Below are 24,976 nucleotides of genomic sequence, written 5' to 3' on the forward strand. Positions count from 1 at the left end.
TTTTTTTTTTTTTTTTTTTTTTTTTTTTGAGAAGAAGTCTTGCTCTGTCACCCAGACTACAGGGCAGTGGCGTGATCTTCGCTCACTGAGACCTCCGCCTTCTGGGTTCAAGTGATTCTCCTGCCTCAGCCTCCCCAGTAGCTGGGATTACCGGCACCTGCCACCACACCTGGATACTTTTTGTATTTTTAGTAGAGACGGGGTTTCACCATCTTGGTCAGTCTGGTCTTGAACTCCTGATCTCGTGATCCACCTGCCTTGGCCTCCCAAAGTGCTAGAATTACAGGTGTCAGCCACCGCCCCCAGCCAACCCATCTCTTATAGAGAGACCTAGCAGACATTTACATTCGGAAATCTCATGGTGTTTCCATGAGATGCTACTTCCAAAGGTTCTGTTCATGAGGAAAGTTTTATTAATGAGTCATGATGACACACGACTTGTCTACTTACCTAAAATTTCTCTAGGAGTTTTGCACAGTTTTGTATTAATTTTTATTTCTAACTACTTTGAGATTACTCTATGCCATTTAATCTCTAATAGGAGTCATGCTGACTGCAAAGCCTGCAGTGACCAAGTATCTCCTTGTGAATCGCTCTGGGAGTTGCAGATAAGAGAGGAATTGTAAAAAGAGGTTATCATCCCTATATTTACATTTAGCATTGACTAGTATTTGATTTATGGTAATAATAAAGAGATAGAAGGGTAGAAGCATATCAGAGAGCCTAGAAAATGTACATTTCATTACATTATCTTGTTTTATCCTAGAAACTAGGTGGAAATTTACCTCTGACAACACTATATTCCATCTACGTGAAAGCCCTGAGCAGCTGCTGGGGAGCTAACTATGGCTGCAGTAATGCACTCGGGAAAGCCTGTGGATGGCCACGTTGGCTGCCACTCAACCAACTCCACGACCACGACCTAAGACCCACCTCTGAGTCTCACTTTCCTAACTCAGACAATGAAAATTACACCACCCGTATCCAGGCATTGTTGTGAGCTTACATCAGATAATGCATATATAAACAAAGTTGTAAATTATTAGTTTAAAAAATATAAACGCAAGACGTTTTCTCTAGCCTCTGGGACTATGAAAATGAATGAGATCAGGTCCCTGGCCTGGGAGAAATTTACATTTAGAAACCCCATGCTGTTTCCACGAGGGTCTTTTTGTAAAGGTTCTATTCACAGGAAAAGGTTTTAAAATGTGTCATGACAATACAGGGCTTGCACACCTTCATAAAATTTCTTTAGGAGTTTTGCTCAACTCCGGATGTATTTTATTACTACTTTTAATTTCCTATGCTATTTCAAGAAATCTACTGAAAAATAGAAAAGCACAGTAGTTCTGCCCTACATGTCAGTATTATCAAAATAGAAATGACTCCACAAAATCAGAAGGCCCAGATCGACTTCCAGTCCTGCCACTTACTGATGGGTGATGGCATTGGTTAAGTTACTTAACTTTTCTGAGCCCGAGCTACTTCTGCATCTGGAATATAGGAACAGGCTAGCTATCGGAGAAAAATAGATGGATGTGTGAGGGGCTCTAAGGCCAAAGGCCATGCTCTAATGTGTGGCAGGAGCTCAGTGAATGATCTTTTTCATCCTTTCAAAATATGCAGTATTCCTGTAGAACTGCAGAGCATCCTATCTAATCCATAGCCATTTACTACTTGTGCTTATTAAGTACTTAAAAATTAAATACTCTAAATTGAGATGTGTATTAAGCATAAAATATATGCTACATTTCAATGACTTAATATGAAAAGAATGTAAAAAGATATTGTATGAATAATGTCCATATTGATTACTTTTTTTTTTTTTTGAGATAGAGTCTCACTTGCTCCGTTGCCCAGACTAGAGTGCAATGGCATGATCTAGCAATTCCCCTGCCTCAGCCTCCTGAGTAGCTGGAATTACAGGCATGCACCACCAGGCCCAGCTAATTTTTGTATTTTTAGTAGAGACATGGTTTCACTATACTGGCCAGGCTGGTCTCAAACTCCTGGCCTCAAGCGATCTGCCTGCCTTGGCCTCTTAAAGTGCTGGGATTACAGGCGTGAGCCACCGTGCCTGTCCTTGATTACTTGTTGAAATGATAATATTACAGGAAATTAAAAAGTGGTTAGTAATAAAAATAAATCCAGAGCTGAGCAAAACTCCTAAAGAAATTTTAGGAAGGTGGGCAAGCCCTGTATTGTATGTGTATGTATATATATATATACACACACACGTACTCATATACAGAGTTATATATATTATTAAAGTTGATTTCACTGGTTTCTTTTTTAACATGACTATAAGAAAATTTAAAATGACATATGTGACTTTCATTACATTTCTATTGGACCATGCTTCTGTATAAAATAAAATTTAGAGTTTTCAAAAGTCAAAAAGAAGCCTCTTTTAGTTATCTATACTTTCTTATTGGGATCAAGTAATTATTATAATCCCCCCTAGCAATACTCAATTAAAAATTAATCTCCTCAAGGGCCCGGGCATTGTGGCTCCACAGCCTGTAATCCCAGCACTTTGGGGAGGCCAAGACGGGCAGGATCACGAGTCAGGAGATCAGAGACCAATTGTGGCTAACACAGTGAAAACCCCGTCCTCTACTAAAAAAAAAAAAACTATGCCAGGAGGCGGGTGCGGAGTTGCCTTTGTAGTTCCCAGCTACTTGGGAGGACTGAGCCAAGGAGAATTGTGTGAACACTGGGAGAGCGCGAGCTTGACAGTGAGCTAAGACACTCCAGCCTGGGAGACAGAGGGAGACTCTGTCTCAAGAAAAAAAAAAAAAAAAAATTAATCTCCAGAATATAGTATCCTTAGATTCTGATCCATAAAGCAATCTGTTATCTATTTACATTAATGAATTGAAGGATGTCTTTTTATCTATATTTGAATAGTATCCTGGAGCTAAAGGCCACATAAACATAACAATTTAGGCATGTGTCAAGATGTAACAGCCTATTATCAAATTCTAGGCCCAATTCTTGGATCTGTACAATAATTTTCAAGCTATATATTTTCTCCAATTTAGGCAACAGTTAAATGTATGCTAATTTTCCTTAATAGTACCTGGGGAGGTTTTTGCCATGGAGCATGGTACTTCGCAGGTTTTTGAAGTTATCACACTTGTTAAATCAGTGCATATTAAGTATCCACATCTTTAACTCATCATTTCTTTATGGTCACAGCAAATGTACAGATTCATTCTCCACTGGGATTTGTTGTAAAACACATTTCATGTAAGCAGGATCGATATAATCACCAACTCAACAGATTCCATATCACTCCCAATGTGAGAAGGTCAAGAGACAAGGTAATTAACTTACCATGAGGTTGTTGCTGTCATTTTCAGGAATGCTTTAGAGAGCAGCAGTCACCAACCTTTTTTGGCACCAGAGACCTGTTTTGTGGAAGACAATTTTTCCATGGACTGAGGGTGTTGGTGGTGGCTGTTTTGGAATGATTCAAGTGCATTACATTTATCATGCACTTTATTTCTATTATTAGTTCATTGTAATATATAATGAAATAAGTATACAACTCAACATAATGTAGAATCCATGGGAGCCCTCAGCTTGTTTTCCTGCAACTACATGGTCCTCAGCTTGTTTTCCTGCAACTACATGGTCCTGTCTGGGGGTGATGGGAGACAGTGACAGATCATCAGGCATTAGATTCTCATAAGGAGGGCACAACCTAGATGTCTTGCATGTACCATTTACAATAGGTTTCACGCTCCTATGAGAATCCAACACTGCTACTGATCTGACAGCAGGCAGAGCTCAGGCAGTAATGTGGGGAATGCGGAGTGGCTGTAAATATAGATGAAGCTTTGCTTGCTCACCTGCCACTCACTTCTTGCAGTGCAGCCTGGTTTCTAACAGGCCACGGACTGGTACTCAGACAGGTGGGTGGGGGACACTCTTGTCTTAAAGAAATAAAGTCAAGTCACATGTCTACAGTGTGTCAGGTGTCTTGAAGGTTAGATCGAATCATGGCCAAAACAGAGGATTCAAACGGTTGGCTCAGAGTTGAAAAAAATTGCAGTTTATCTCAGTAACAAATGTGCAAAAGTATTTTTGTCTAGAACGTGTGAGATCAGGAAAGAGGGGAAAAATGTACAGAAGTGATAGCAACTTACTGGCTACTTTACTTAAGAATAATTGATCAATGATTGAGAATCATCCATTAATGAGGCGTTGAGTTAGGAACTTGTTTTATTTCACGTGTCTCATGATGGTACCCACACAAAGCCAGGGTATTATGTCCATTGTACAGATGAGAAAACTGAACCTCAGAGAAGTTAGGTAACTTTTCAGTATCATGTGGCTGATAAATGTGTGGTTCGTTTCCAATTTTGGGTGATTTCAGGTGCCTCTTAGTATCATCCACAAAAATTTTTGCTAAATATCCCCATGAATGTATGTGTATAGCAACAGGGGGCAATTAGCTCCAGGTTTTCCTCAAGGTACTTACCAAATGGATCCTGAGATTCTGAGAAGTAGTGGATTTAAAAGTTGTCACCACCCAATGGATCAAGCGACATATTAGCAGTGTCATTGGCTTTTGGGCAATTGATGATATATTTTACATTTTTATTAAAAAAATTAAAACCAAAAACAACTGTTTCTCCCAAGTGGCCCCTTCTACTGATTGCTCCTTTTGTTTTATTTTTTGGAACCATTTCCATCCTGATTCTTAAAACTGGATTGGGAGCCAAAATTATGTCTTTTAAATTGCATGTTTGCCATAATGATGAACAAGCATGATAAACGAGCCTTAAATTTAGCGTTTTCAGCTTCTGTCATTACTTTCCCTTTTGTTTTATTTTGAGAAATTCTTGTAATTACAAAAAAGGGAAAATATTTTTTTTTTTGCATTTAATTGAAGCAACTTGATTAAGAGACCAGTTTCCCTTTATTGAGGCAACTTGTATTGACTTCTAGTTAAGAAGTGTAAATTGTTCATACTCAGCTTTTAAATACTGCCAGGTCTTTTGGAGTTTATTAAGTGGACCTGTAGAAATAATCTCTTCTCTAGGAAGTTTAGTCAGTGCTTCCCATAAAGTGAGCAGCCTCAGGAATAAGACTGGTGATGGTGTAAGTTCGCCCATAATCCTGGATCCGTACAGGTTGCAGAAACCATAGAATTTGGTCATGTTGGGCATGGATGGAGGAATGGGCCATCTCAGTTTGCCTCATTCATTAGCTGAACATTTATTATAGGCCTGGCTTTGAAAATGCAATCACTATGAGTAATTCCAGTTTCTTGTGAGACACTGACTGTCCCAAGTTCTTTGGATGCTGTGATGGTTAATATTGAGTGCCAACTTAATTGGATTGAAGGATGCAAAATATTGTTCCTGGGTGTTTCTGTGAGGGTGTTGCCAAAGGAGATTAACATTTGAGTCAGTGGACGGTGAAAGGCAGACTACTTTCAATCTGGGTGGGCATCAACTAATCAGCTGCCAGCATAAAACTAGGCATGGAAAGAACAGACTGGCTGAGTCTTCTGGCCTTCATCTTTGTCCCATGCTGGATGCTTCCTGGCCTTGAACATCAGACTCCAAGTTCTTTAGCTTTTGGACTGTTGGACTTACACCAGAGATTTGCCAGAAGCTCTGGGGCCTTCAGCCTTCAGACTGAAGGCTGCACTATCACCTTCGCTACTTTTGAGGTTCTGTAACTCAGACTGGCTTCCTGGCTTCTCAGCTTGCAGATGACCTGCTATGGGACTTTACCTTGTGATTATGTGAGTCAATTCTCCTAATAAACTCCCCTTCATATATTCTTCTATCATATTAGTTCTGTGTCTTTAGAGAACCTTGACTAATACACGTGTTAATTCATTGAATCCTCACAACATCCCCGTGAGGGTCACACAATTATGAACCCCTTTTCCAGCTGAGAAACCTGGAGCAGAGGTAGTGAGTGTAGCACTGGGATTCATGCCAAGGTGGTCTGGCCCCAGAGTGATCTTAGTCTGCTGCATGAGAGCGAGGGCTGTGAGCTCAGGAGCTCAGCATCAAGACAGACACAAGCAGAAGAAAGCAGACTGTTTCATTCAGTACTATGAGTAGAGAGAGCCAGGCAGGGGTCTACAGGAGTCTAGAGAAAGAACACCCAACCAGCTGGGGGATATTCAGAGAGCTGTTCCCAAAGAAGGAAAATCTTGGCTGGTTCTGAAATATCAATGGCGCTGACCATAGGGTAGGTGGAACCACAGCAGAGGGAACAATGTTAGACAGAGGAGTAGCCAGTGTGAAGGGACGGGAAAGCTTGGCCAATTCAAGAAACCACAAGTGATTTGGTGTTGCAGGAGGCAGAGTTCCATGTAGGATGTGAGAGGGGTAACTTGCTCCACTCATATATTTATTCAAAAGGCATCTACTGAATACTATGTGCCAGGCACTAGGCAGGGTGCTGAGGACAGAGAGATGAACACACAGGAAGGAAGGAGGGAAAGAAACAAGGAAGGGAGGAAAGAGACTCTGCTCCTATATTCATCTGAGGCAGACATTAAACACCTGAACAAGAAAATAAATACATAATTACAAATTGAGAGGAAGGCGGCAAAGGAAAAGCACTGATGCCAAGAGTGAGACCAGTAGGGGAGATCCTTCCTTGGGATGGGGACAAGAGGTGGGGGTGACAGGCAGGGAAGGCTCTTGGAGAAGGCGACATTTCCACAGGTCAAGCCACTTAGAGATGAGCAGGAATGCAACTTGAAAGAAGGCTGCAGAGATCAGTCAGACTAAACCACAAAGGACCTTTTCAGACATGTGCTGTCTTTAGAATTCATCCCCAAGGCCAGGTGAGCTGATTAGGAAGTGAGGACCTATTAAGCAGAGGAGTGAAGTGATCAGACTGCATTTGAGGAATAACTGTTGACTGGGAGCGGGGAAGCTGGATCCAAGCCCATAGCCTGTGTCCCCCGTAATTCTCCATGGGAACCTGGGCCATGGGAGACTTTTGCTTTGTTCATAAGGACCTGGCTGCCTGGCCATAGGCATCTAAATTCTACCACTGCTGACAGTGTGGGCTTCCATGTTTCCAGATGAAGACTGGAGGTACAGTCTTTTTAATTCCCAAACCCAACGTCAGAATAAATTCCTCTAAGCTCCTTGATGTCACTTCCCAACCTGACTTCAAGTTCTTTAACTGATGTCAGAATTACTTGCCATGATCTGTGGTCAGGCAAGCTACAACTTCTTAACTCAGAAAGAAAGAATAAGTATGGTGTTTTTCGTTTGTGAGTGTTTTTGTTGGCCAGGCCAGAAAATGAAGTCGTTGAGTCCCATTTACATGGCAGATAAAGACATTTCTGCATGAGGAACGAAGCACAGAGCTTTTCTTTATAAACTTTTCAAACTACATACAAGGTAAACACATATGTGCGCGCACACACACACACACACACACACACACACCCCTCATCCACTGTTTTTCCTTTCATCCTTGTCGGGCCATGAGAAATAGCAGATTTGGTGGGGAAAAGTCATGGTTCTATCCAGACATAACTTGGTGTGTCAGGTTCATCATGACCTTCCACAGACTGAAGAGCCCTCTTGTGCATGGAAGGTTAACCTCACTGTCTTCCATAACAATTTGTCAGAGCCTGTCAAAAGACTTGGAATTAAACTGCTCTTCTGCCTACTCAGATCTAAGGTGGTCTTACATAACCCAGGCAGGTACTAGATTCTGGGAAGCCCATTAAAAATGCAGAAATAGCTTGTGAGTCTATAATTAAATCATTAACAATCAGATTTCACAGATTTGGGGTCATAAGTAGCAGGTAAAAATAAGAGAGGCCAGGCTTCTTTTACTAAAGAGCCAGGCTCCAGTTACCACAGCTAAAATAGGCTTCACTCTGATTACATTTGCCTTAAAGAATCTTCCCTTCCAAAACAGTGACATGAAATGAGCAAGTGTGAAATCATCCCTGTTTTGGTTAGGCTGGCGGTCCCACCTACCTCTCTGAGTATGCCTTCTCTTTCTTTTCATTGGCTTTACTTTCTCCTCCTGTCTCCTATCTCCGGCTTCTGTCTCAGGGCCTCAGTGAATACACTTAGCCCTCAGTTCCTTATCCTTCCTCCAGAGGCTCCAAAATTATACCATTGATGGGAACTGTGTCCCTTGATGTCTGGTGCTATGCCCAGGAGAACAACTCTGTGACAGAGACTATTCTTATCCCTATTTGATAGATGAGGATATTGGGATTCAGATAACTGAGTCACCTGCCCAAGTCACCTGCCCAAGCACAATGAGTAAGTGGCATAGCAGAAATTTGAACCCACTCATGTTCAACATAAGCCAAAACTCCTACCACTAAGCTGTTCTTCCTTCCAGTTTGTATTCTAACAGCCAGTCCCGTATTGCTCATTGACTCCTGGACATCTCTATAAGGATGTCCCTAGGAGCATCTAAATCAACACACTCAAGGCTGACTAGACATCTTTCCCTAACATTTCTTTCCTGACTGGTCCAATTCGTCTCCATCCTCCAGGCTAGACAATCTGGAATCATCCAGATACTGGATCCTGGCTCTTTCTTCCTTTTTGGCAAATCTTGTGTCTGGTTTCCCTCCATTGCTCCCATGTTGCTCTAACTGATGCTCTCATCTCCTAGACCCACGGGCAATGGCAGCAGCCTCCTCTGGTGGCACAGCCTTCTAGCAGCAAAGTGGCAGGAAGGAGAATGGGTATTTCGGCAGAGGCCAGAATTTCAATCTCATTTCCGTCAGTTTCAAGTTAGGGTCTCTCGGCCAGGTTCTCATATCTGCAGGAAGGGGTAATCTCAGCAACCCCACAGGGAGGTTGTGAGAATTAGAAATAACATATGCTAAACATAGACTGAGATGCATGACCTTAATAAAGCTTCATGATATCAGTTCTTGAAAAACAGTGGTAGCTATTATTTTAACTAGTAGCTCTAGTCTCCCCCTACTCCAGTCAAGGCTCCTGGATGAACATCACCAAGGATTATTTTTATCCTGTCTGTTTCTCTGCTTAAAAACCTACCATGACTTCCTAGCTCCTGTCACATCAATCTAGAATCCCTCCTCCTGGTCTTCAGATGGTGTCTCTATCCTGTCTGCCCACCCGTTCCCACACTTTTATTTAGCATTCCCTTTCTGTTCCAGCTTCCTCTGGCCCAGAAAAGTGGACCCTGGGATGCCGGACTGTGGCTTGTGTGGGGAGTATGGGTGTGCAGGCTAATCCCTGAGGTAGAGCCAAATCACCTCCGGGAACTGCAGAGCTCCCGGCTAAGAATGTGAAGATGAATTGCACCCAGGCTGCACAACAGCATCACCAACCAAAGGGCTGGGAAGAAGCGGGATGCAGGGTGCAAGGAAGAGGGATGCAGAGTGGGAGCCAGGCATCAAGAGTCAGAATTCACAGGCAGCCGCAGGAGTGTTCTATCAGGTTCAGCCATGGGAAGAGGGAAAGTGGGAAGGGCACTGAGCTGGTCCTGACGATCTGACATTCTGGGTTGCAGGTCTTGCTTGCCTCTGTTATAAATGCCTTTGTGGGAGTGAACATTGTGCAGGCTTACTCTGTACCAGATGCTGAGCCAACAGAACCTACTGATAAAGCAGAGAGCGCCAGGTTGGGGACTGTGGCTCACACCTGTAATCCCAGCACTTTGGGAGGCTGAGGCAGGAGGATCACTTAAGGTCAGGAGTTCAAGACCAGTCTGGCCAACACGGTGAAATCCCGTCTCTACTAAAAATACAGAAAGTAGCCAGCTGTGGCGGTGGGTGCCTGTAATCTCAGTCACTCAGAAGGCTGAGACAGGAGAATCACTTGAACCCAGGAGGTGGAGGTTGCAGTGAGCTGAGATTGTACCACTGCACTCCAGACTGTGAGACTGGACTGAGACCCTAACTCCAAAAAAAAAGAGGAGAGCTCCAGCCACTGCTGAGGTCTGGGCCCCAGCTCTGCCACCTACTAGCTAAGTGGCCAGAGCAAGAAACAGCCCCATTGTGTCTCAGTCTCCTCACCCAGGAGATGCAAATGATAATAGCACCAGTAACAGCTTCCATTAGCATGTTGTTGTGAGGATGAAAGACTTGGATTAACCCAGGGTTTAGCACATAGTAAGTATTATGTAAGCAACAGGTATTGGTCATGGCTGTAGCATCAGCTGAGTGCTACGTATTACTGCTACACATATTGTCTCATTTAATCCACATGAAGATCCAAACAAATCTATTATCCATATGTTACAGATGAAAAAATCAAAACTACACAGAGGCTCAGGAGGTAAAGCAATTGACTGAAGGTAACACAGCTACGAAGAGAAGCACTATGGAGACAGTCCAACATTTCCCTTGCAGACCCTCCCAACTACGCACAATGACCCGTCCTTCAAAGTCCAGCTCATTGAGGAGTTGGAGGCATGGACTCAGAGGCCTGGCTGCCCGGGCTCAAATCTCATTTCCATCCATCTTCTCATTCATTTTTAGACCTTGGAAATGTCACTTGCCTCTTTGTGCCTAGTTCCTCCATCAGTAAAATCAGTAAAAAGTCACTATGAGGCAGAAGACAGCAGCATCTGCCTCCAATCGCTAAGGAGATTACATGAGTCAGCGCTTGTAGTCCATGGAGCAACACCTGGCACATGGTTGTGCTTTGAGGACCAGCCCAGCTGCCCTTGACCTCTCCCCTCTCCAAATGCACAGATCATCAATCATTGTTAGCTTCCCGCCTGCTACCCAAGCATCAATGCACACATTCATATTCCCTCCCCAGCAGGAGCTGAGCTGACTCAGGTACTCTCTGATTTTCCTCTCCAGCAGCTGGCCCACTTGGCTGCACACAGTAGGACCTGCAAACATACCAACTGCATTTCCATTGAGGTGTGTGCTCTCTTCAGAGGGATTCTTTTGCTGCCTATTTTGTTTTCCCTTCATTTTCTTTTTCTTTTTTTGAGGCATTTTTAGGAAGGACACAGCTACACATCTTCACAAAGCCTTTTTTCAAATCCTATAAAATTACTGGAGGTGGGAGATGAACGCCCTGTTCTGCTGAAATCTGGCAAACTGAAGGACACGGCAGCCTCCGCCCGCTTTATAAGAAGCAAAAACAATCACAGCCAAGTTTTGTCGAAATTGCGTACAGAGAGCGGCAAGCGAGAAACAGCCAGGGCTCAGGGGAGCTTTGTCTCTAGATGGCATCTCACGGGAACTCAGGAGACCAACAACGCATGGCTGAGTTTTCATAACGAACCCAGCTCTCCCAGCCCCTCAAGGTGGAGTTGGCCCCGAGAACCTGCACAGAACCCTTTCTGCTCTCTTTCAAGCAAAATACTATGACAGCATCTTTTCCAGATAAAAAGATGGGCCACCATTCACGATGAACAATCGCTATCTAAATGCATTGAAGCCCATGGGCAAACCCCCTACCATACCATTTACATGTTTCTATGGAACATTGTTTTTGCTGTACATCTGGCAACTTTGTTGCTTTAGACATTTGCCACATAATTTGTATCAAAGATTAGTGAGATGCTGTGAAAAGGGTCATGGCTAAGTAAGAGAAAAGCTTGCCTTTGTGGTGTCAATGGATTTCCACACTGGTATGAATTCACCAATATCCTGTTTGCTCTGAAACATGACTGACATGCTGGGTATTCGTTTTTAGGTTGCCATCTACCCTTAACTCACAGCTTCACAGATACTGAAGGGGAACTGGGAAGTTCATCCAGCCCAGGAATGGCAGATAGATTCTATCCTCAGAAACATCGCAAGATGATCAATTGATAGTAGGTTCCAGAAGCACTGCACTGAGAAGGACACTCAGGCTAAGCCAGGGGTTATTAGCAATATCTGCCATGAGCATGGTGACAGTAGAGTGGCACATGAGCCACTTACTTGCCACTGCAGGCTGTTTAACCTCTCTACTCTGTAGATAAAGAAGCTATATGATGCTCTCAAGATCACACAGACAGCACTGGCAGGAAGGTAACTCTCACATTGCCAGTCGTGCTGTCTCTGCTCCCAGCTGTGTGACCCACGCTCGCTCCACCACTGAACAAAATGAGTAGATCAAGCAGGGATATGGGTAATATGGCAGGTGGAGAAAAGGGATGTGAATTACGGGCTGTGAAAAATTGAGGAAGACCAAGCTCACAGGTAGGAGAGAAGGCTAGGCATGCCAAGCAGGGGCATGCCATCGTTAAGTCGTTGTTTGGCTGGAGTCCTGCTGTGTGTCTTGCCCTCCTTTTCTCATGAAGGTAGAGTTTCTGAGCTCCTGGTGAAGGAGTGAGTCAGTGGTAGCAAAAAGTCTCTGAATGGCACAGTCAGGAAGCCTGAATGGTAGTTTGTGACACTCATAAAGTATGTGTATGTGTGGGAGTGCAGGGATCAGCACGCATGTGCTTGTGGAAGGGAACAAGCACTGCTGCCTGACAAAGGAGAAGCACCATATGCAATCACACACACATATAATACAGATATACCATGTGTTTATGACCATAGTATATGTGTCATTACAGTATGTGTGACCTGTACATACATATACACCACGATACCATATCACCAGTACTATGTGGCATATACAGGTATGGTGTATGGCCTGTACATCATAGTACACATATACACATAATACCACACATACATAACACACTATATGTGCAATGATAACAGTCATGTGTATGACCTGTACATACATATATACATATACACACCATACACAACACGAGTATATGTGCATATTACTAGTATGTGTATGCCTGTACATACCGTATACACATATACACAGCACAGGTATATATACACACACACACACCACACACATACTATATATATATATATACTGAAGTCACCAAAAAGTCATTGGGAAACAAAAAACAGAAGGAGGCAGGAGTAGGTTGGGCAGCTTAGCTCTGAGATACCTGATGACCTGTTTAATGTGGATGTATTATGCATGATGTAACATATACACCAATACATATACAGGAACCATAATTACATGTACTATACATATACACTATACACACATACATATACTGAAGTCAGCTGAAGGTCACTGGGAAAACAAAACAAAACAACAGAAGGAGCATGAGTAGGGTTGGGCAGCTTACTTTGAATATCTCTGACATATTAAATGTGGGATGTATACATAGTGTGTAGTACATTATATTGCACATATACCCTATGTATGCTATGACATATACGACATAGGTATATGGTACACACATACATTACCCACCATATACGCAGTACAGCACCATGTACATACAAGCTATGGTATACGTTGCATGTAATGTATATGTGTACACATATGTACACATACACATACACCCATATAGGTGTACAGCACAATATGCAGCACCACATATAATTCTAGTGGGCCACTATTTCTTGCCTATCCACCATCAATTTCCTTTCCTCTGAAAACAGCTCCTTAATTTACTTTGAGGAGCTACATTTATTTCACTCTCAGTCCATGTGTTTTCAGGTGAATAGGGCTGACTCTGCCCTGGCTTCAGGAAAAGAAATGTGACCAAGACGTGGCCAACCAGAACATCACAACCCAATGGACACCATGTTTAGTTCAGGGGTAGGCACATGATCTAACCTACGAAATTGAATGTCAAGGTTTTGTTAGCATTATCTTGAAGAGATGCTTTCTCAGGCGACTTCAGACCACGAGAATGAGGGGAGTTCCTGAGACCTCCACCCTGAGAGGTAAGAAGACATGTGACTGTCTCAGTATATCTAATAAAAGGAAAATGGAGCCACAGGATGCATAGGGATTAAAGCTGATTTGGACACCAGTACATAGCCATTCCTGAAGGCAGAAATATCCCTTAAATAGTTCTATGAATTAATCCATGAACTATCCCTAAATTAGTTACATGAGTCAATTAACTCCCGCTGCCCCTCCCCCCTACATTTTTAGAGTTGGATTTCTGTCATTTGCAACAACAATAACAAAGAGAATCTTAGCCAACATAATAAAATAAAGACCCACTTTCCACATAAGACAGACAGAACCTAATGTCCTCCTTGAACCCAAGTTATCTCAAACAGATATGATACCTGCAAGGAGCCCTGGATGTCTCTCCCCCCGACAATCACGAGTTCTGCCATATCTTCTGCATGGGGAGTCCGTGCATGGACGAACAGAGTCTTGCCCACTGCAGTTATGTTTCTCAGGGCAACTAAGCCGCCATCGCTGTTCACCTTGAAGTATGGGCTTGAGACCTCATAGCGTAGCTTGTCATTTCCCTTACAGTCACTGAAGGTCACTGGGAAACAAAGAAAACAACAGAAGGATCATGAGTAGGTTGGGCAGCTTAGCTCTGAGATATTTCTGACCTGTTAAGTGTGAATTGCCACATAGTTCCCCACCCCAGAGTTCACAAACGCTACCCTTTATCCCACAGCAAGCCGCTTGTACCCAAGTGACTTTGTGCTGATGGAGTTCACTCAATCAAGACATGTTCTTGACGACCTCTCATGTTCCAGGCAGGTGCTAAGCTCTGAGAATGCACACTTGAGTGTGTTCTCAGTAGAGTGAAGAGTCAGATCTGGCAGAGTGACATTTGAGGGAAGTGATCTAATCTTGGCATGTGTGGGTGACTGAGCAGAACCACAGGGTGCTCAGGAGCATTGAGGAGAGCTGACAGAGACAATATTTGAGCTGGGTATTGAAGACAAGCAGGAGATGAGAAGGCTCTTAAGAATGTGGAAGACATTATAGGCTATTCAAAGGCACAAGGATGAGGGCTGAATAGCAAAAACAGCATTCAGGAATGAGAATTAATGATGTGCATATACATGTATACAGATATACACATATACATATACATGTTAATTTGGTATATACATACATGTAGCACCATATACATACACATGGTATGTGCATGTAATGTATACATGTACACATACCCATACACCATATATGTATATAGCACAATATGCAGCACCATATACAATTCTAGTGGGCCACCTTTTCTTGTTTATCCATCATCTATTTCCTTTCTTCTGAAAACAGCTCCTTAATTTACTTTGAGTAACTACATTTCTTTCACGCTTAGTCCATATGGAATAGTCCATATGTTTTTAGGCGAATAGAGGCAAACTTAAAATGGGGCAGGGATGGTGGGAATCTAGAATGGTGGGGATCTAGAAGGGAAGGGTGGAAATGAGGCTGAAAATGTCTTTGGGAGGCAAGTCAGGAAAAGTCAGTAAGTTAGGGTGCTTTCTGGTAGCCCTGGATGATTTGTTGTGTGGAGAGGGTCAAGATCAGGTATGTGCTCTGCTTCCAGGGGAAAGCAGTGCTTCTCAAGGATTGGAGTGCATCAGAATCACACATGGTGCTATTTTTGTTTGTTTGTTTTTTGACAGAGTCTTGCTTTGTCGTCCAGACTGGAGTGCAGTGGCACGATCTTGGCTGACTGCAGCCTCTGCCTCCAGGTTCCAGCGATTCTCCTGTCTCAGCCTCCTGGATAGCTGGGATTATAGGTGCATGCCACCATGCCTGGCTAATTTTTGTATTTTTAGTAGAGATGGCGGTTTCACCATGTTGGCCAGGCTGGTCTCGAACTCCTGACTTCAGGCCTCCCAAAGAACTGGGATTACAGGCCTAAGCCACTGTGCCCGGCCCACAGGATGCTTTTTTTTTTTTTTTTTTTTTTTTTTTTTTGGTTTTTGAGACGGAGTCTGGCTGTGTCGCCCAGGCTGGAGTGCAGTGGCGCGATCTCGGCTCACTGCAAGCTCCGCCTCCCGGGTTCATGCCATTCTCCCACCTCAGCCTCCGAGTAGCTGGGACTACAGGCGCCCGCCTCCACGCCCGGCTAATTTTTTGTATTTTAGTAGAGAAGGGGTTTCACCATGTTAGCCAAGATGGTCTCGATCTCCTGACCTCGTGATCCGCCCACCTCGGCCTCCCAAAGTGCTGGGATTACAGGCTTGAGCCACCGCACCCAGCTCACAGGCTGCTTTTTAAGAATCCAGAGGACCCAATACAAAGATTATAACTTGGCAGATCTGGGTTACACCAAGTGATTTAAAGAAGGGCAGGAAGAGAGCCCAAGAGAACCACTTCCAAGTTCAATGTAGTATCAAAGATGGCTGTCCAAAATGAAGGCAGTGGTGCTGATATGGAGAGTGGACAGATGTGAGCAAAGTTCCTGCCGTGGAATGGCTTAGTCATGTGTGGGAAGGAATGGGGAAGATGGGCCCTCTGCATGAACCACCTGGAGCACAGGGCATTGACACAAGCAGAGGCTGTGACAGCTGATCATGCTCCCCTCAATGGTGATTCTGCATGTGGTACACAATTCTATTATTATGGGTATCACAACTTATTATCTGTGCACGCATTTGCCTGTCTGCCTCGTGCTGTAAACCTTCAGGCCTCTTATGGGTAAGCAGAGGAGTGTACTACGTGCTTTTTGCTCTCTGCTGTACAGGCTCATTTGTTTAGTAAACCTTTAATCGAAGCATAATGTAGACACAGAAAAGTGCATAAATCAGAATATACAACCCAATGAATTTTTCCAAGGTAAGCACACCCAGCTGCCCAGCACCCAGACCGTAACATGACACATTACCAGTCCCCTCCCTTCCCGAGTAAAATTCCTACCCTCTTCCCCAGAGGCTACATTATTCTAGCTTCTAATACCATAGATTTGTTTTACCTGCATTTGCACGGCATCTAATGTGATCATACAGTGTACACTCCCCCTGTTTGGCTTCTTCATTCAACATTCCATTCCATGAGATTCATCATGTGACTGTGAGTCATGCTAGTTTATTCTAATCACTATAATAATAATCACTGATCACTGTATAGTATCCAGGTTACCATATTTATCTTAATCATCATATAGTATTCTATTATGTGGCTATATTGAGTCTATTTATCTATTCTACTGTTGATTGGTATCGGGACTATTTCCAGTGTGGGGCTCCAAATATTCTCGCTAGGAACTTTCTTGTATATATCTTTTGGTAACAATAGCTACATAGGTTCTAGCACACTGTTAAAGTCAAATATCTGAAAATCTAAGCTCATCTGCATAGGTCATAGCACACTGTGAAAGCCATATAAATATCCGAAAATCTAAACTGGTATTTCTACTCTGGGAAGATGATACTTAGGGTGATAATAATCATATTAACTGATAATAATAGTGGATAATTCAGACTGAGCACTTTCCACATTCAAGGATCGGTGCTACACATTTTGCACACATCATCTTAGTTAACCTCTACAAGGACAACAAATGAAGTACTATTTTGATCCCCTTCTCCTACAGTTTCTAGATAAGGAAACTGAGGCTCATAGAGGGCAAAATTGGTGCCCAATACACACAGGTTGTAAATGATCAGCCAGGATTTGAACCCTGGTCCACTTGCCTCTCACCACTGCACGTTTTCAATAAAGACAATACTCCATGGAGAATACAATCCTTCTGAAATCCTATCAAAACCTGAGTACAGCAGTTCCCCCATCTCCATGGCTTTGCTTTCTGCAATTCCAGATACCATGGTCAACCCAGGTCTGAAAATATTAAATGGGAAATTCCAGAAATATACAATTGATAAGTTTCAAATTGTGTGCCATTTTGATTATTGTTATAATTGTTCTATTATATCATTAGTTGTTGTTGTTAATATTTTACGGTTCCTAATTTGTAAATTAAACTTTAATATAGCTATGTATGTATAGGACAAATTACCATATATAGGGTTGGGTAGTATCCATGGACTAAGGTATCCACTGTGGGTCTTGGGACATCCTGTAAGGACAAGCAGGGACTACTGTAGAGAGCTGTGATTGCCCTTCTCTGTCCTGTTTTCATGTTCCTGCCCAATTCTGAAGATCTTTGCATGGTCTAGTGCCTCTTGGTCACTCTGCAAAGGTTCTAAGGCTTTCCGTGGCTAAGTCAGCTTTAGGGCCATCTTTGCATGGACACACAAGTGGACTCTGGGGAGCCTGCAGTTCTCAGATACTTGCTCACTTTCTCTACCCATGTTGGTAGCCAAGATTAATTGAACATGCTTAGTTTCAGTTTTTGGAAGTGAACTATGAGGGAGTGACACCAAGGCTGCTTTCATTGTTACCATCAATTAGTGTTCATCCACTGGAGGCAAATTACTCAAATGACAAGGCCTGATGGGAAATTACTGCTTCAATTGCCAGCATGAGGTTCTAGCCCTAACCCTTGAACAGGATCAAAGAAGACAGTCTCAGCTGGGGAGTGAACGGGTAGAGGAAAAGGCATACGAAAGTCTGTGGGGGTTCTAGATTCACAGCTAAGTTCCTTCTTCCTACCCTTTCTTCCTTCCATAAATATTTACTGAGAACCTACATAATGCTAGATGCTGAGGTTATAATGTTGAACAAAGACAGGCACAGTCCCTAGTTTGAAGTCTACTGTGGAAAACAGACATTAATTTAATACTCTTATAAGTAATTGGGGACCTATTACTTAGGCAGAGAAAACCACAACATAGGCAAAGGTCCTGTGGCTTCTACAGAACTGGAAGTAAGCCGGTAAGATTGGCACAGACAGCAAGTGAGAATGCAAGGAAGTTAGAATGGAGATAAGCTAAGCTCGGGCAATACGGGGTACTAAGGGCCACACAGCCCTGTTACTTGGAGGAAGCCTTGGATTCTCCCGTTGCAACTATAAGACTAGCTTTTCTCCACCTGAGTCTCATATAACTATGGATCTTCATTGCAAAACAATACTTAGCACTCAAGGTCCTCCATGACTAGGCTGTCCATCAGCCTCCCCTCTGCCTTTGTCTTCACTGCGTACCTCACACCTCACCCACTCTTGTGTCTCCCTACTCTACCATCCCACCATTTGTGTATAGTGCTCCCTCTCTGCAGAAGGCATTTCTCACCTTCTGCACCCTGTTAACTCGTGCTTATTCTTCAAGATTCAACTCAAGCAACTTCTTCAAACATTCTCTTTGTGTTCCCAGAATTTCCTGCACATAGAACCTTTTATATCATGTTATATCAGTGTGTCCATATTATGTATTTGTTTTTTGCACCAAAACCACAAGCAGAAATTGAGTCTTGTTCTTTCATTCATCTTTACATCTCCGGCAATGAACAGAATGTTTTTCCATATGGGAGGCCATCAGTAATAATTCCACTTTGCTCAGTTACTCTCCAGAGCAAAATGATGCTTTAGTAATGGTAGAGGATTGGCGGCGGTGGGGGGTGGGGGTGGGGGGCGGTCTCCCTTCTGTGCTGTGAGCAAGAGGCATCCGGTAAGCCTGTGAATTGGGATAAGAGGCCCCTAGTGACCTCTTGACTTCATTGAACCCAGCAATAGGGAGTGGAAGGAAATGAAGAACTCAGCCATGCTCTCCCCTTGGCCCCTAGACCCCATGGGCTTCCATTTAGAATGGCCCTCAGCCGCTGTGCTTAGCTTTGACCTAGCTCATTGGTGAAGTCAGACATGGTGCCTTATCTGTCCCCATAATGCCAGTAAAACTTGCATAGCCCCAGAGAATGGATGCAATCAGTGTGTGCATTTTGAATGAAGTGATGCTTGGACAGACAACAGTCATGGCATCTACTACTTATTGAGTGGTCCCTGAGAGCTAGGCTCTACGCAAAGGACTGTACACGCTATACCTCCTTTTAGCCTCATAGCAGTTCTACAGCAGGGTTGCTCAACTTTTGTTTTTTTCATTACTCCCCTTAGGACTCTTCTAAGAATTTTTTTCTAATTGCCACTATTCCTGTTAAATTTTAATATCACAGATATACTTATATCTGTTTAGGTACTACAAGTATATCTGTACTTTACATTTGTAAGTGCAATTTTTGTACCTCCACCTTCGAACCTATTTCACCCCCCTTGGGGGAAATATAGCCCCACTGAGAATGCACAGTCTATAATCTATAAGCATCATATTCAATTTTACAGGAGAAGAGACTGAGTCTCAGAGAGATTGACTGACTCATGGTCCCATATCCAGAAAGGTCTAGAGCAAGAACCTTCCCTGATCTGTTCAGTCTGCCTCTATAGCCCAAGCTCTGGGCACATCTGCTTGCTAGGAATAGATGGGCAACAGGAGAAAGGACAGTTGCCCCAACATGGCCCCCTTGGGCATCTCACAAACCCCTTTGGGGTCATCAGAGGTACCAAGTAAGGTCACACTGCAAGAACAAATGCAGTTTCATGACCTGGCACATCATAGGCACTCAATACTTTCTAGCACCCTTCCCGACTTTCTAAATGAAATAGCTAACGGTTGCATAATTGGGTCTTTGTACATTTTTGATACCACTTACCAACTCAGGAGCCGGTGCTTTAGGCCATGGTTCTTTCTCAAGACTGGCCATCTATGAAATGTTGAAGGAGCATTACAAAGAATAGCAATACCCGCCCCCTCTCTCTCCCAAGATTATGATACAATTGTGCTGAGTTGGGGTCTGTGTGCATTAGTATCTCTTAAAAGCTCCCCTGATGAATCTAATGCAGACAGAGCCAGGAACCAGGACCTAAAATAATAAATTGTTTGTCAAGTTGCCAGGTCTCCACATTTCCCAGTCATTCCTGGAAAAGAGTAGAGGTTGGGGACATGGCATGCCAGCAACTGTTATTTCTGTGCTCCAAGAAAGGTAAGTTTTAAGGGTAGGTTTTTAAGCCCTTTTCTAATCCTGACTTATGTGTAGGAGCCCTGTGACTTTGGGCAAACCACCTGATACTATTTGGCTGTCTCCCCACCCAAATCTCATCTCGAATTGTAGTTCCTGTGATCCCCATGCGTCACGGGAGAAAGCCAATGGGAGGTAATTTAATCACGGGGGTGGTTACCTCCATGCTATTCTTGTGATAGTGAATTCTCACGAGATCTGATGGTTTTATAAAGGGCATTCTCCCACTTCATTCTGCACTTCTCCTTGCTGCTGCCATGTGAAGAAGGATGTGTTTGCTTCCCTTGCTGCCAAGATGGTAAATTTCCTGAGGCCTCCCCAGCCATGCTGAAATGTGAGTCAATTACACCTCTTTTCTTTATAAATTACCCTGGCCCAAGTATGTCTTTATTAGCAGCATGAGAATGGCCTAATACACCACCCATATTCTTCACTCCTCAATGTCTTTATCTGTAGAGTGGGCATCCCCCTGAAAGGTATATAATCCTTATGGCATGTGTAAACAAGATAATGCATGCCTACATGCAGGAAGCACTTAGGACAGAGCTTGGTGCTCCATGAATGAGAATGATCACCTTGATTACCATAATTCTGGGCACTAAGGAAGCTACCTTTTCCTTTTCCTACACAGCTTCCTTCTTCCAGCTGGTTTTGCTACCTCCTCCTCTGTCATTCCTTCTAGCCAGGTACCTTGCCAGTCTCAGGCTGTTGTCATGGAAATGGTTACTACAGGCATCACTGCTAGGGTTAAAGGGGTGGGGCTGATGGTTCTGATTCAGGCATGCCCATGGTTGAATCCCTTCACTTGTTCTGGTGAAGTCCTACGGACTTCATGTGAACCGTTGTGAAGGAAAAATGATATTAAAGGAGTGAAATTACAGTGTCCTGCTCAAAACAGAATCAACAAAGTTGTGTTCTATATTCTCCAAACAGATTGTTGGCGAAGACAACTTCATACAAATGTAAGGGATGAGTTTTCCTAAAGTAATGATACTATGCTGTGAGCTTTACACTCATGATTGCAATAAATCCTCATGTCGTCTTCTTCACATCATCAATTTGAGGGAGGAGCTTTTGTTGCTCTGTGGAAACTGAGACTTAGTGAGGTTGCATGACTTAACCAAGGCTATGAAGAAATTATGTGAACTGAGGTCAAATCCAAACTCAGGAGTGTGGTTTCTGGTTCTAGAGCCCACACTCCTGAGTGCTATGCCAGTCTTTCTAGCTGAATGTGTTCTTTCCTTTAGCCATTCAGCTTCCAGACTCACAATTTCACTGCCACCTCTCATACCACATCAATTATGTATTTAGTATTTTTTTAACTGACACTTGAAATTATAAAATTATTTGAAGGTAATCTTTATAATACATGTTGAATATGCCAGGTATGTTTTCAAATAAATATTAAATCTAAAGAGCCAAATTCAAAAGAAGTAAGTTTGTCTTTGTATCTACTAAAACCTCCACAGTGACGTTTGTTGCACCCTCTAGAAATGCTGGCCCCGGTACTGCATTCCTCTCCGCCCAACCTCAGTTAAACAAATTCATGCCTGGATCCACCCTACTTAGGTTTATAATCCAGCAGGGCTCTGATATCCAAGCATCTGATAAGAAGTAATATATTTAATATAAATAATGAAGTCTTGATAAAAACAGAAATCCTAGAAAGGGCAAAATCTAAATTGCTCCTTTTGCCACGGCTTTGGCAATATCTAAAGGACAGCTCTGACAAATAGGAAGACATTGACTCAAAAGAGAAACAAGCCACAACATTTTCTTTTATGTTTTCTTCTTTCTCCTGGAGAAAACAGACTCTACATTCTCACCAATTATGATCTTACCCTAAATTTACTATTAAAAGGTGCATCTGATGACGTCAGCCCTGCATCGTTGTTTGATGTTATTGACTTTGTTGATGCCACCAAAGTGTCAGTGATTCTCAAACTTTTAAGTAGATATCAAGACCATATGTGTCTTGAGCACAGAGTTCAAAGACATATTTAAGGATAAAACTGAATAGTTTATGTCCACTTAAAAATTGCTTGTTTCCATAGAGACAGCTTCCTAGGTGGCTCAGAATGACACCATGTGGATAACTGAAAGATGTGACTAAACAATTAAACTTGTGAACAAATACTCAAAATCTCTATCTGAAGGGGGAAATGAACTATCTGTACTCTTCTGAACCTATGAATGGCTTCCCTACATAGTTTATCATGGATTTGAAATAACTTCTGGAAAGCAAAAAATATACACATATAAGATACTGTACATGGGGATTTATTGGAATAAATTGCATGACATCATTCTTTGAGATAATCTTTGAACACTCTGGGAGAGGAGAGGGGGAAGTGAAAACGCTCCACCTGGGGAAACTGCAAATTAGACAAAAGGCACCACTCAGAGTTTCAATTATGCTTTCAGCGCTTTTCCACTCAAAATGTCCCCTGGGCTTAATGCAAATGTCACAAAAAGACAAACTTCAGCTGGGAGACAAAACCACAATTGAAACGGGAAGTTTGACATGTGAATTAAGGGGCTTAATCTTCCCAACCTTGATTTTATGCTTTTCCATTTCTTCCTTTTGAAGGTGGTTCTTGGGGATGAAAATCCAAAAGGCATAGATTTCTTACCATCTAAAAATGGATAAGGGAGCAAATTAAGCTATGTTATGATCCCAGAAAAAAGGAAATGCAGATGGATTTAAACTTATCTGCCAAATATAGAATAGGCCTGCTCGCAGAGCTAGGTATGAACTAATATATGAATTTTGTGCTATTCTTGTAAGTGTGCTTGGGCCAATCTATGATTTATACACTCACATCTTATATGGGTAAATTGTCCTACGTTTACATGCATTTGTAGAGGCTTTGCAAATTGGTCTGCACATAAGTTGTGGGGCCCTTTCAGAGTTGATGGTCAGATTCCACTTGTACGTGTGTGCAAGGATGCATATGAATCAGAATTACAGGCTCTGAATCAGTCATCCTGGAAGTTGTAGCCCTCCCACAGACAGATATGCACAGATCCACTTCCAGGATCTTTATATGCACACACAGAAGAGAAGGACTTTCAGTGATGTGCTAGTCATAGAAAAAGTTTTGAGTTGTAGCATTTGCTGATTTCTGTGGTTTAAATGCTCTACACATTGTTTATTTCAAGGTACCAATGTACCTTCAATTGGCTTGCAACTTTTCTAACATTTTTACCGGCTCTCAGAAGTACCTATACTAGCTGTCTCCAGCACATGACAGAGACTAGGCACTGCTCCAGTACAGCACAATGTAGATTGTCTGTTCTGCCTGAGATGAAGAGACTCAGCTATCCTGGTATTCCTTGCCTACTTAGAAAAACAGAATTCTGGCTGGGCGCGGTGGCTCAAGCCTATAATCCCAGCACTTTGGGAGGCTGAGACGGGCGGATCACGAGGTCAGGAGATCGAGACCATCCTGGCTAACACGGTGAAACCCCACCTCTACTAAAAATACAAAAAAATTAGCCGGGCGACGTGGCGGGCGCCTGTAGTCCCAGCTACTTGGGAGGCTGAGGCAGGAGAATGGTGTGAACCCAGGAGGCCCAGCTTGCAGTGAGCCGAGATCGCGCCACCGCACTCCAGCCTGGGCGTCTGAGCAAGACTCCGTCTCAAAAAAAAACAAACAACAACAACAACAAAAAAAAACAGAATTCAATTCTTCCTCAGCATGAAGGGCCTGCATATTGGTTAATCTGCAAAGTCTTTGCTGGGGCATGGCAAACAACGTCTTTCTGACAACTAAACTATCATTTAATTCAGAAACATCAGACAGACTCCAGGATACAGACCATCACTTAATTATTTTTCATACCCCTCAGTATGCCACTGGCATCCAGAGGCACCAGCTTCCTTTTAAAGCACTCACAGGGTTTAGTCCGGAGACTCTTTGGACTGGTCCAAATGAAAGGAACAGGAAGCATTTCCTTTGATTTTCCTGAACACTCTCATTTCTCCAGCATTCTAGTCACTCAAGCCTTCATTAACATACATCCAATTCCGCCTAGGGCCAGATTCATGAGTGAATCAGTCAGCACACCCGACAGCCTTGATTCTTTTTACTCTTCTGGTTCCTGAACATGCGTATTGGGCTTCTGTGTTCCATGTTTGGCCTAGAGTCAGCAGTGACATGGCAGAGCTTCTATAAGGTTCTGAGAGTGTTCTAACCATGACTGATTAACCCAGGAGTGAATTTCGCCTCCAAAGGCTTTATAGAATTTGATAAGTGCAGAACAAACAAAAAACAGTCTTAATTTCATTCCATGCATCAGTTCCAACTTTGATAAAA

The 24,976-nt window shown here is 42.9% G+C and overlaps 1 protein-coding gene across 1 annotated transcript in view; it reads right to left on the reverse strand.

The window, feature by feature from the left end:
• CDH13 (cadherin 13) overlaps positions 1-24,976 on the reverse strand; it is a 1,182,232-nt gene that overhangs the window by 758,874 nt on the left and 398,382 nt on the right. The window contains exon 3 of the mRNA XM_017860982.1: positions 14,060-14,268. Coding sequence (XP_017716471.1) covers positions 14,060-14,268 — 209 coding nt within the window. The remainder of the gene's footprint in view (positions 1-14,059; positions 14,269-24,976) is intronic.

The sequence above is a fragment of the Rhinopithecus bieti genome, unplaced genomic scaffold (genome assembly GCF_001698545.2).
Source record: "Rhinopithecus bieti isolate Rb0 unplaced genomic scaffold, ASM169854v2 scaffold_1618, whole genome shotgun sequence".
Classification (NCBI taxonomy): domain Eukaryota; kingdom Metazoa; phylum Chordata; class Mammalia; order Primates; family Cercopithecidae; genus Rhinopithecus; species Rhinopithecus bieti.